Source organism: Rhinatrema bivittatum, chromosome 13 (assembly GCF_901001135.1).
Source record: "Rhinatrema bivittatum chromosome 13, aRhiBiv1.1, whole genome shotgun sequence".
In the NCBI taxonomy this organism is placed as follows: Eukaryota; Metazoa; Chordata; class Amphibia; order Gymnophiona; family Rhinatrematidae; genus Rhinatrema; species Rhinatrema bivittatum.
Window position 1 is genome coordinate 2,166,862 of NC_042627.1, and position 14,230 is coordinate 2,181,091.

Here is a 14,230-nt window from a genome sequence, read left to right on the forward strand (position 1 = left end):
TTCTGTGGGAACCCCCAAAACCCCCCAAACCCCCCCCCCCATCCCAACCCTTTAAATTAACAACCTCCACCCCCCTGACCCCCCCAAGACCTGCCGAATTAATTTCCTGCAACCCCCCACCCTCCTGACCCCCCCAAGACCTGCTGAATTAATTTCCTGCAACCCCCCACCCTCCTGACCCCCCCAAGACCTGCCAAACGTCCCTGGTGGTCCAGCGGGGGTCCAGGAGCGGTCCGGGAACGATCTCCTGGGCGTGAGCCGTCGGCTGCCAGTAAACAAAATGGCGCCGACGGCCCTATGCCCTCACTATGTCACTGAGACCGACCGCTGCTATTGGTCGGTCTCAGTGACATAGTGAGGGCATAGGGCCGTCGGCGCCATTTTGTTTACTGGCAGCCGACGGCCCACGCCCAGGAGATCATTCCCGGACCCCCGCTGGACCACCATGGACGTTTGGCAGGTCTTGGGGGGGTCAGGAGGGTAGGGGGTTGCAGGAAATTAATTTGTCAGGTCTTGGGGGGGGGGGGTTGTAGGAAATTAAGTCGGCAGGTCTTGGGGGAGTCGGGGGGGGGGGGTGTTTGTTAGATTTTTGTTTGGTTTTTTTTTTATATTCGCTCCATAAGACGCACATACATTTTCCCCCCACCTTTGGGGGAAAAAAAGTGCGTCTTATGGAGCGAAAAATACGGTAAGTATTACCACAAACTGTATTAACATCTACATAATTGTACTTTCAGGAGGGAGAGAGAGACTATCTACAGAAGCTATGTAGTAGTTAAGCTATTTATATCTCTAATGGAGGCCCAGTTAGTAAGTCAAGGTGAGATTTAGGTAGTAATGTAGGGGTTAGGAGCCACTTTTACATGCAGCGTGAGATGTACGAACAGAACCATGCTCTCTTGTGAAGATTTGATGACCTTCGGAGTGAGAAAACTCAACCAAAGATGAGATTTGTACAATGTTCTCTCAACCTAGCTTGATGGACTCTCTACCTGGGTAACATCAAGAAGGGCAACCAAACCTCCAGTTCTCTCCATACTTCTGCTGCCTTTCATCTCATTGCCACTTCTACGGCATGAGAAAGATAATTGCGAGTGTGCACTATTTCAGTGAATAGCTTCTGCTACCCCTCAGGACTAGCTTTCAACAGCTTCTCCCCCTACAAGTTAAAGGCACAGCAGAAGAGGAAGGGTGGCATCATGAAGTTCCTTAGGGAAGGGAGTTGTACCTGGAGCCCTAGATGAAAATATTACCGTATTATACCAATGTATAATTATTACAGAGCAAGCTAACCTAATCAGCACAGATTTGCAGTGAAAGAAAGCCTTAGTAGAAGTTCTCCTTCCCATGATAGACCGACCATGAAACACTTAGGGGTAGATTTTATTAACTTGCGCGCACGTGTCCATGTGCACGCGCTATCCAGCACGCACACATGGACACCCGATTTTATAACATGCCAGTGCGCGCATGTTATAAAATCAGAGGTCAGTGCGCACAAGGGGGTGCACAATTGTGCGACTTGCACGCACCAATGCCCACCGCCTTCCCCAGTTCCCTCCCAGGCCGCTCCAGTTTCTCGAAGCCCCGGGACTAACACACATCCCAGGGCTTTACTCGCATGGCTGGGCCTTTTTAAAATAGGCCCAGCACATGTAGGCATTTGGAAATCCAGCCCTTACACTCCAGAAGATAGAAACCCCTCCAATCCACACTCACCTGTCGAGTTACAACCCTGCAATAGGGTCCACTTTGCTGGCACAGACTTGGAGTATTAGAGACCACAGCACAGATATCTGAATAAACCCACATTTTCAACTCAGACCTGCAGTATTATAACCTCTTGATCAAACCCCCCCTTACCAGCACAGACTGGAAGAACTAGTGAAGCTCACCTGACAAAACAGATGAACAGTTTTAAACATTTCAGAACAATTTTATATTATTCTCCAAAGTCTTTAGCATTACAAACTCTAGAATTTTGATTCCTTACAGGCCTGAGTGTAAAATCTCCCTAAAGAAATCCCACCATAAGGTCAGACCAGGAGTGTTACAGCTGCCAAAATAAGATTCTCTTCCCAACAGAACACAGCCCAGCAATCTTACAGACCCCAGAACACTCCCACCTAACCAGCACAGATCTGCAATGTTACTGACCTCCGAATAATTGCGTCTTTCAAACCCAAGCCTGCAGTAACACAGAGCCAAGAAACAGAGCCACTGCCCAACAAAGAATTGCACTGTTATAGCCCCTGTAAGCAGTCCCTGTATCTGCGAAGGAAATATTTAGAGGTCAGAGAATAAATCAAATAAAGAAATGTATTTAAAGCAGTTTGTCCAGCAAAGTTCAGATTTGACTGGACAAACCACAGGATATTAATATCAGGTCGTGCCAATCGCTACTGATTTACTTGGGTAAATTTTGGGATGGATAAAACTTACCTGGATCTATCGTAGTGTTGGGGGGGGGGGGGGGTGAGTGTAACTTAGCTGCATGATGTTGATATTCAGCATTATCTGCAGGGCTGGATTGAGGAATAGGCAACACAGGTACACTTCTTGGGTGCCAAGTTCTGAAAGCACCCAAAAACTGGGACAATCCCTACTGCTCTTTGATTTCCAGATGGAGATGAAGGAGGGCACTTCTCGTCCTAAGTCCCTCTGCCTGTGGGCGTTGTCATTTTAAATCCGGTCCTTGTTATCTGACTAAATCTTACACAAGTCCCTCACCATCATCCACAAAACCGTTCACAAACAACTCCCACTCGACCTTCAGATCCCGTTTAGACTCCACACCTCTACAAGACCCATCAGAGAAGCTTGCAAAGGAACCCTGCACATCCCCACAACAAAATCCACCCTTCGTACAACCACCAGAGAACGGGCCTTCTCCAGAGCGGGTTCTGCCATCTGGAATGCCATTCCACCAGATCTCAGACTGGAACCCTGCCTGTTGACATTTCGGAAAAAACTCAAGACCTGGCTGTTTCAACAAGCCTTCCCTTAGTCGTTTCGGTTCATTTACAAGTGCCACTTGTACAGAACTCTCTATATATGTCTCTAGGCATCTCCAATATGCCGCTTGTTAAGTCTACTCCATCTAACCTTAGCCTCTAGCTACTTCAGCTCCCAAGTTCACTCGACCTTGTTTTAATGTAACTTTGCTTCTCTTTCAATGTTATAACCGCCTTGTTCCTTGTAAACCGATATGATATGATCGGTATCATGAATGTCGGTATAGAAAAGAGTTAAATAAAAATAAATAAATAAATTATTTGGGTAAATCTGCCATGCTGGAGTGCAATCTTAAGATATCTAGATATCTTTATCTGGATAACTTGGACTTTGGGTATATTCAATGGAATTCATTACCGTCTACTTTCTGCTGAATATATGAGTAACGTCATTGATACTGCTGGATATAGACCTCAAATCTTTATTATTACAGACAGTGTACAAGCAACGATGCTCAGTATTATTGACCCATGAATAAATCTGTTTTGCCAGCACAGACCTGCAGTATTACAGCCCAAGTACAAGCCCATCTTAGCAGTCCATCTACCAGGTTTATAAACAAGCAGAGTCCTACAGTATTAGAAAAATAAGAACATTTCCTTATTTCAGCACTGAGCACCATGTTTTAAAACACAAAAAAAAGCAAAAGTTCATAGCAGAGACCTAAAATATTACTGACCCCATGACAAGCACAATCAGTGGAGATCTGCAGTAATTCACACCTCAGATGAAGCCCACATTTCCAACTCAGACCTACAGAATTTGTGAACAAGCTCAGCTTACAAGGGCAGACTTACAGTATAAAGACCAGAAAACTCTCACCTTATCAGCACAGACCTGCAGTACTGCTGACCCAGAACAAGCCCAGCTTACACTGACAGACTTGTAATATAAAGACCAGAAAAATCTCACCTTATCAGCACAGACCTGCAGTACTGCTGACCCCAGAACAAGCCCACCTTACACTGACAGACTTACAGTATAAAGACCAGAAAAATCTCACCTTATCAGCACAGACCTGCAGTACTGCTGACCCCAGAACAAGCCCACCTTACACTGACAGACTTACAGTATAAAGACCAGAAAAATCTCACCTTATCAGCACAGACCTGCAGTACTGCTGACCCCAGAACAAGCCCACCTTACATTGACAGACACACAGTATAAAGACCAGAAAAATCTCACCTTATCAGCACAGACCTGCAGTACTGCTGACCCCAGAACAAGCCCACCTTACACTGACAGACTTACAGTATAAAGACCAGAAAAATCTCACCTTATCAGCACAGACCTGCAGTACTACTGACCCCAGAACAAGCCCACCTTACACTGACAGACTTACAGTATAAAGACCAGAAAAATCTCACCTTATCAGCACAGACCTGCAGTACTGCTGACCCCAGAACAAGCCCACCTTACACTGACAGACTTACAGTATAAAGACCAGAAAAATCTCACCTTATCAGCACAGACCTGCAGTACTGCTGACCCAGAACAAGCCCAGCTTACACTGACAGACTTGTAATATAAAGACCAGAAAAATCTCACCTTATCAGCACAGACCTGCAGTACTGCTGACCCCAGAACAAGCCCACCTTACACTGACAGACTTACAGTATAAAGACCAGAAAAATCTCACCTTATCAGCACAGACCTGCAGTACTGCTGACCCCAGAACAAGCCCACCTTACATTGACAGACTTACAGTATAAAGACCAGAAAAATCTCACCTTATCAGCACAGACCTGCAGTACTGCTGACCCCAGAACAAGCCCACCTTACATTGACAGACACACAGTATAAAGACCAGAAAAATCTCACCTTATCAGCACAGACCTGCAGTACTGCTGACCCCAGAACAAGCCCACCTTACATTGACAGACACACAGTATAAAGACCAGAAAAATCTCACCTTATCAGCACAGACCTGCAGTACTGCTGACCCCAGAACAAGCCCACCTTACACTGACAGACTTACAGTATAAAGACCAGAAAAATCTCACCTTATCAGCACAGACCTGCAGTACTGCTGACCCCAGAAAAAGCCCAGCTTACACTGACAGACTTACAGTATAAAGACCAGAAAACTCTCACCTTATCAGCACAGACCTGCAGTACTGCTGACCCCAGAACAAGCCCACCTTACACTGACATTCATATAGTATAAAGACCTCAGAACAATCTGACCTTATCAGCACAGACCTCCAGTACTGCAGACCCCAGAACAAGCCCACCTTGTACAGACAGAAATGCAGTATGTAGACCTAAGAAGACTCTTACCTTATCAGCATAGATGTTCAGCACTACTGTCTCACCACAGAACAAGCACGGTCAATCAGTGGAGATCTGCAGTAATTCACACCTCAGATAAAGCCCACTTTTCGAACTCAGACCTACAGAATTTGTGAAGAAACTCAGCTTACAGGGGCAGACATGAAATAATAAAAACCTCAGAGCAATCTCACCTTATCAGCACAGACCTGCAGAACTACTGATCCCAGAATCAGTCCAGTCCACCTTACACTGACAGATATACAGTATTAAGACCTCAGAGCAATCTCACTTTATCAGAACAGACCTGCAGTGCTACTGACCCCAGGAGAAGTTAATCACGCCTGTTTAGAGAAGTTAATTTTCTCTCCTGTGGATTATGAATAAGAGTTTTCAAAAATGCTTTCAATTTGCCAAAGATGTTTTAGGTATAGAGTCCCAAAAACATCTCTAAACTCTGAGACTGAAGCTCTCAGACTAAATGTCACTACGAAATTCTCAAATTCTTTTGAACTAATTAATGTTTACTTTTTTAAGCATTTAACTTAGCAGTAAGATTGTATGAAGACCCTGAATCCTCCCTTAGTTCATTTTATTTGTCTCACTGTAATCTGGTTTTAATTTTCTAAAACTCCCTTTCAAAGAGAAAAAAAATTAATCGAAAATCAAGAAAAAGTGGAAATGGGATAGTGCACTAAGGGGTCATTTTCTAAAGGGATTGCACGTGAAAAGGGACTTTTCGCATGCGATACCTAAATTGGGGTGGGTCCTGGGCGGCGTCGGCACTGGAAGGGGAGGAGTCAGGGCGGCACCAGGATGGACGCGGTGAAGGCATCGCTGACGGTGAAAAGGTCAGGAGCCTTTTCGCTGCAGTGCCAGTAGCGCGCCCAATAGCACCTCCTTTTACAATGGCGCTATTGGGTGCGAAAGCCGGCACCAATGCACCGCAGAGGCGCCATCGCTTCCGGCTTTTGCAGGCCCGCCCCGTTACCGCCGGATTCACCGAGCCACGGTACTTTAGAAAATCCGGCCCTAAGACCCTAATAATATAGGACTTGGCTTACACATAGGGAGGTTAATTCATAAAGAGTTCCAATATTCAAGATGGGAAATTACTCAGACTTGAAAAATGATGTTGAAGAGTGAGAGGATGTTCAAAGTAGGTGTATAAGATGGAATAATTGTAGTTGAATATATGCTGATTTAAGTACCTCTAGGATTACAAAATTTCGACTGTTAAAATTCGAAATGCTCGGACGCATGGTGTAACATCTTTGCTTGTGACTGTGCACTCATTTTATTTATTTAATTTAAAAGCATATTATTTGCATTATTACTTGAAAACTACACAAAGTGAGTTCACCCAAGTGATCCCAAATATTAAAATATCAATAACTTTCCATTAGAAAAGTCAGAAAATCTACAAATACTTAAGAACGTCAACCCCCAGCAATAGGATAACATGCTTTTGATTAGAAAAACCATCACAAATACTCATCATTTATCAGGTCACACAAACGTTCTGTTTAATCATTGAATATGTTTTGCCTATTACAGTTGCATGTGCCTTGAGCCAGTGATCATCAGTATCATAGAAAGATAGAGACGATGGCAGATGAAGCCCAAATTTGTCCATCTAGTCTGCCCGAATTTTTATTTGTCTATTTATATTTGTTTTGCGGATTTGTATGCCACCAGTCCAGATCTCTCACTGGTTTATAATGGAACATACATAAAAGAAACTTAAAAAGACCAAAACAATTCACTCAATAATCTTTGTTTACTGATCTTAATCCTTTTATATATCTCAATATTTATTTATTTATTTTCTATTTTTAATCTATTTTTTACTTTATTATAAAAAATTATTTTTATTATTACAATCTGCAACATTTTTACATTTTGAGTAATCCTTATTGTTTCTGCCGTTCCCACTATGTCATGTGGGCAGATAGATTCATCAAATTGATCCAGAGAATACAAGTAGATGTGTCACTGAGGTATCCACAGTTAGTGCACTTACCTTCATCCTACATATACCTATTCACACCCTAATTGACCCCTCCCTTGCAGTGTCCCATCACATTTTAGCTCCTGTCCCACGACATATTTAAGGCCCCAATATTTACTTCATTTTCATAATTGTATTATTATAATTTGCACTACTTTTTAAATATCTTTTTTTTTATGCTCCTCCCCCTGTGTCATGTGTGCATTTATAACTTTTTTTATTTTGTATTTTTAGTTTTAAGTTATTTTTAGGTTTCCCCTTTTTTTTATATGTACCTTATTTTTCATGGTTTATTTATTTTATTTGTTGTATATTCCTTGACCCATCTTGGTTTGAGACGGTCAGTACTTATATTTTTACCCCCGTTTGATCATTTCTCATTGTGACCCTTCCATATTGTCATCCAGCTAGTTTTTTGCATCTTTCTGTGAGACAGTAAACTTGATAATGTAATTCATTACACTGCTGCTTGATCGCATCCACACACTGGTTCTACCCAGTTTTGATTATGACGGGCTTCAATCAAAATGCTGCGAGATTTGGGAGTACAGTTTCCTAGGTCCAATCGGGTGGCAATGTCACATGGAAGGATCTAACTTCAATTGGGCAAGCCATAGAGCATGGGTGGACAAGCTACAGCCTGCGGGCACCTTTCACCAGCCCGCCAAACTTCCCTCACCCCAAGCCTCCATTCTTCCTTCAACGAATTAGACCACTGTAAGAGCACCGGCAAACTTTTGATATGAATGCTGCAAATATTCATTGTGTTTCAAGCTTACCAGGAAGTCATATGTTCAAATTTATACAGAGATATCGATTTGAGTGGACTGTCTGTTAAATAATTTGTGGTTAAGGTGTTATTGTGGGTTGGCATCTGAGTATATTTTGGTAGGTAGTTCTTTTTCTATGTTTTGCAGCTATGCATGTGTGGACCGGCGGGCATTACAATAGCAAGAAACCAATTAAGAAAAGTGAGGATGATGTGCACGATGGTTAATTTCATATAGATTCATTGTATTGATCCAGAGAATACAAGTAGATGTGTCACTGAAGTATCCACAGCTAAGTCATGCGCTTGCCTTCATCCCACATGTGTCTACTCACGTCCTAATTGGCCCTCTTCTTGCAGTATCACGTCACAATCTAGCCAGTTTCTCATGTCATAGTTAAGACCCTTACTCATACTCAATATGGGCCAGATTTTAGTAGCTACACACGGGCATAGATTTGTGCGCGCAACCCGGCGCGCACAAATTTACGCCCGATTTAATAACATGCACACGCAGCCGTGCGCATGTGTAAAATCTGGGGTTGGCACGCTCAAGGGGGTGCACACAATTGGAGTGGCCTCAGAGGGAACTTTCCTTCCACCCCCCCACCTTCCCCTACCTAACCCGCCCCCCAGCCCTATCTACCCCCCCCCCCCCCTTGCATTTGTTAAATAAGTTGTGCACGATCCCCCGGCATGGCCGCTGTGACAGAGGCCTCGCTCTTGCCCCCACCGCACCCACTCCCCGCCCCTTTTTTAAAGCCCTGGGACATAAGCATGTCCTGGAGCTTGCGCGCGTCGCCGAGCCTATGCAAAATAGCAGGAGTGGGTTTTCGTGGTTACGCACATAATATACGTGCATAACCCTTTTAAAATCTGCCCCTAAGTGAGACCATGAGCTTATTGCGCGCCTTGGCAGTTCTGTATTACTAGCGCATTACTATTTGTTATTTCGGTTGGCACCTGCTACTAATTTACGAGTATTACATGTTAACTAATAAGATTCGGTAGAACAGAGGGCACTGTGGTAGCACTCGTTAGCAAACTGACATCTGTAGCATGCAAGTGGCACCATCACATTGGTTTCATCATTTGGCTTCAATCCGCTGATATGTTAAGTCTCTCACACATTCTATTTTATTATTATTATTTATTATTTTTATCATTTTTCTCATATTTTTTCTCTTTTTTATTTTTTATTCTTTACTATATTTATTTGATTCTTATTAACCACACTCACAAACTCTGGGCAGATGCTAGTCACTTTTCAGCACTCATGTGTTCTTCCAAGTATAAGGCATCAGTGACTCTATGATGTCCAATATTTTATTTTTTTATATTTATTATTATTTATTTGTTAAGGCTTTAAACACACAGGAAAGGCTCTATCTGGACATCTCCATAGACAGAGTGGGAGTAACACCTCGTTATATCTGCTGTTGCACACACACATTAAGCAATCTTTTTGTGCCCTCTTTTTTTAATCAGTTTGTTTTTACATTGGCTTGCTACCAATCTATTCTTTACTTTTTTTTCCCATACATTAGTTACATTAATACTACATCTCTGAGTCTATAGGTCTTAGATATGCTTTACACTGACACCAAGTTGTCTTTTTTAGAGTGTTTGATAATATGAATACATACCACTGTTGATATTTGACCCACGTGATCAAATTCGAATCCAATGAAAATAAGGTCTTCTATACAGGCGTTAAGCATCATCCTACCATTGTTACATCCCATCACCCTGATCCAGTGTCCATGCCTATAATATTTTATTTGCATTGTTTATGTGCCATTATGATGTCTTCACACATATATGTTTTTAAGTTCTGGCTCTTAACGTGTCATAATTTAAAAAAATATTTAATTTGCATGCTGATGTCCACATTTTATGATTTTTATTTTTTGAGGTTTACACAGTTTTGAATGTCTCTTATTGTTCCTGATATGTGTTTTAATTTTTATTTTAGTAGCCCCTGAGGCAGCTCTTCGCATAGAGCGAAACTCAACCAAAGTCGGGTTTGAATACTGTCAGAATAAAGGTTTTTTATATACCGATCTTGGGTTTTTTTGGTCACTACATAGCCATCTTGGATTGGCTTCCGGTTTGTTTTTTGGGTCCATCCCAATCAGGGCATAATTGAATACTTAGGGCTGGATTTTAAAAGAGTTACGCACGCCGGGCCTATTTTAAAAATGCCTGGTGATGCGCGCAAAGCCCCGGGATGCGTATAAGTCCCGGGGCTTGCAAATAGGGGTGGTGAGGGGGCGGAGAGGTCGGATTCAGGCTCCCTGCACAGTGGCCGTATTTGCTGCTGTGCCGGGGATCGCACGCCGGCAGTCGGCTGCTGCACGCAACTTACTTCAGATCCAGGGCTGAAGAAAGTTTTGAAACAAAAGTAAAGAAAAGGAAAAGATAGGGGGGAAAGGGCAGGGGAGGTCGGGGAAGGGAACGGAAGGTGGGGTAGGAAAGTTCCCTCCCAGGCCTATCCGATTTTGGAGTGGGAGGGAAGGAGGGGAGGCAGCGCGGCTTGGAGCAGGCTCGGTGCACGTAAGGCGCACAATTGTGCGCCCCTTTGCATACCAACCCCCAATTTTATAACATGCGCGCGGCTGCACACGCATGTTATAAAATCGGGCGTACATGTGCGCGCGCTGGCTAGCGCGTGCACATGTACGCCATGTGCGCTCCTTTTAAAATCTACCCCTTACCTTTTCATCTGATCTGCAGCATTGTAAATGTGTTCCCATGCATTTATGTACGAACTTCTAAAAACTGAAAGTAATGACTTCCTTCCTCCAACTCTGTCCTAAAGAAAACCTCATTTCGTAAGTGTGTAATGCTTGTGTACTTTTATGCACACAGCTACCTATACAATTTTCAAAGGCTCATTTACCAGCATATTTCCTTTTGAAAATTCACCCCACTTTCCTTAGCTTGGTAATTTTAAAACTAGTCAGTTCCTCAGATATTCTCCATCTACTCTTGAATGGATACTTGCATACATGATTCGATCATTTGTGTGTCGGAAAACATGATTCCATCCTGGAGAGATAACATCCTGAAAAAGAGGTTACCAGTTTTTATAAATCAAAAATTTGAAGGAAAATCTTGAATTTGCTTCCAAGCTCATATTACATGACTGCTTGCTAAAACATATATTGAAGAAAGGTTACGCAACGTTTATTTATTTATTTGTTTAACTGAAAAAAGATAACATTAATTTAGAACATATTTCTCTGGAGCAGTAAATCCTTTATTAGTGAATTAACACAATAGAATTAATTTTATGTGATATTATATTTTTATATGTGATTTTCTTTACTGCAGCTATCACTTCCTGATTCCTTAGACTGTAGATCAGGGGGTTTAACATGGGAATTACCATAGAATAAAACACAGACACTACCATGTTCTGCTCTGAGGAATAACTGGAAGAGGGTCTCAAATATATAAAGAAAATTGTTCCAAAGTACAAAGTTACACTGACAAAATGGGAGGCACAGGTGGAGAAGGCTTTGTGACGGCCCTCTGCTGAGTTCATTCTCAAGATGGTGGAAAGGATGGAAATGTAAGAGATGAGAATCATGAGAACGGAAGAAACAGTTAAAAAGCCAGCAAAAGTCGGAGTTACAATCTCATTGATAAATGTTTCTGTGCAGGAGATCTTCAGCATTGGAGGAATATCACAGAAGAAATGGTTAATCGCATTAGAATTACAGAAGAATAAATGGAACGTGGTACCTGTCTGTATGAGGGAATAAAAAATGCTTAAAGTGTAGCAGCAGACTACTAGTTGTGTACAGAGCCTCCTTGTCATAACAACAGGATAATGCAAAGGCTTACATATTGCCACATAACGATCATATGCCATCAGCGCCAACAGAAAAATATCTGCACATGCAAATAGAACAAAAAAATACATCTGTGTTGCACACCCAAGGTAGGAAATGGCCTTGTTTTCTGATAGAAAGTTGATCAAAGTTTTGGGGGCAACAGTGGAAGAACAACCGAGATCAACAAATGACAAGTTACTGAGGAAGAAGTACATAGGGGTGTGAAGGCGAGAATCCTGCTTGATTAATAGGATGATCCCAAGGTTTCCCAGAAGGGTCATCAGATATATAATCAGAAACACCACAAATAGTAAGGTCTTTAGATGTGGGTCATCAGTCAATCCCAGGAGAAGGAACTCGGTCACTGACGTTTGGTTTAATTCTGCCATTTATTGACCTAGGCTCAAAAAAAGAATGATGAAATGAAAGAAAAGTTAGATAACAGATTATTTTTGTTAATTTGGCCTGTACCGACTATCTGAATAATAAAAAAATCTTTGCCATTGCTTCCAAATATATACATTCCCTCCCATGATTGATGCAAATATTTTAAACACCCACATGTTTGAAGTAATGAGTGATGTCATTAGGAGGTAGTAAAACTGCATCTTCCTTCTAGTTTGCCTTCAGGAATATATTAGCAACTCCTGTTGGGAGGGTAGAGGGGGCTAGGAAGGAAGATGCTAGGAGAGGGGGGCTTTCAGTCAAGCACTATTTTCAGTCAAGAATGTCTAGATTTATGAACATTTTAGCTAAAATTCTAAACATCTAGATTTGATGGAAAAATTGCTAGATTAGACGTTTAGCCCTGTAAACCTGCAGCATCCATTGAGTAGGTCTATTTTCAATCATAAATCATGTAGTTGATGGACAAATGTACTGTTAAAATTGTAGATTTATTCATCCAATGCATCCTTCTACATACACTCTGCAATGGATGAAGAGAAACTGTATCATGCCAACAGTGAAGGTGAAGGACTGTTTAAACATGAAAATAACCGAACTAGAATTAAAAAAAGCATATTCCTCATCCAGAGCTGCTCATATGATTACCCAAAATGCAGTTAAGCACTCCATCTTCCATATATGTAAAATGCACACTTATTTATTTATTCATTTATTTGGTCATTTTATATACCATCGTTCCAGAATAAGATCACAACAGTTTACAAAATCATCGTCCATATTCTTGTTTAAGAACATAAGAAATTGCCATGCTGGGTCAGACCAAGGGACCATCAAGCCCAGCATCCTGTTTCCAACAGAGGCCAATCCAGGCCATAAGAACCTGGCAATTACCCAAACACTAAGACGTTCCCATGCTACTAATGCAATTAATAGCAGTGGCTATTCCCTAAGTAAATTTCATTAATAGCAGTTTATCGACTTCTCCTCCAAGAACTTATCCAAACCTTCTTTGAACCAGCTACATTAACTGCACTAACCACATCCTCTGGCAACAAATTCCAGAGCTTAATTGTACATTGAGTGAAAAAGAATTTTCTCCGATTAGTCTTAAATGTGCTACTTGTTAACTTCATGGAATGCCCCCTATTCCTTTTATTATCACATCTACTCATTCAAGACCTCTCATGATCTTAAAGACCTCTATCATATTCCTCCTCAGCCATCTCTTCTCCAAGCTGAACAGCCCTAACCCCTTCAGTATTTCCTCATAGGGGAGCTGTTCCATCCCCTTTATTATTTTGGTTGCCCTTCTCTGTACCTTCTCCATCGCAACTATATATGTTTTGAGATGTGGCGACCAGAATTGTACACAGTATTCAAGGTGCGGTCTCACCATGGAGCGATACAGAGGCATTATGACATTTTCCGTTTTATTAACCATTCACTTCCTAATAATTCCTAACATTCTGTTTGCTTTATTGACTGCTGCAGCACACTGAGCCGACAATTTCAAAGTATTATCCACTATGATGCCTAGATCTTTTTCCTGGGTGGTAGCTCCTAATATGGAACCTAACATCATACAAAATAACCTAACATCAAAATAACCAAGGGTTATTTTTCCCTATATGCAACACCTTGCACTTGTCCACATTAAATTTCATCTGCCATTTGTCTGCCCAATCTTCTTGTTTTGCAAGGTCCTCCTATAAGGTATCACAATCCGCTTGTGATTTAACTACTCTGAACAATTTTGTATCATCCACAAATTTGATATCTTCATTCATCATATTCCTTTCCAGATCATTTATAAATGTATTGAAAAGCACCAGTCCAAGTACAGATCCCTGAGGCACTCCACTGTTTACCTTTTCCACTGAGAAAATTGACCATTTAATCCTACTCTTTGTTTCC

At 41.8% G+C, this 14,230-nt stretch overlaps 1 protein-coding gene across 1 annotated transcript; it reads right to left on the reverse strand.

Annotated features, from left to right (window-relative positions):
• Positions 1-11,331: 11,331 nt before the first annotated feature.
• On the reverse strand, positions 11,332-12,297 carry LOC115075291 (olfactory receptor 1020-like). The gene has a single exon (XM_029575583.1). The coding sequence runs from the start codon at positions 12,295-12,297 to the stop codon at positions 11,332-11,334; it is 966 nt and encodes a 321-aa protein (XP_029431443.1).
• Positions 12,298-14,230: the final 1,933 nt, after the last annotated feature.

What these genes read in the sequence shown, in the direction of transcription:
- LOC115075291 (XM_029575583.1), bottom strand. Translation starts at nt 12,297, where the DNA reads ATGGCAGAATTAAACCAAACGTCAGTGACCGAGTTCCTTCTCCTGGGA.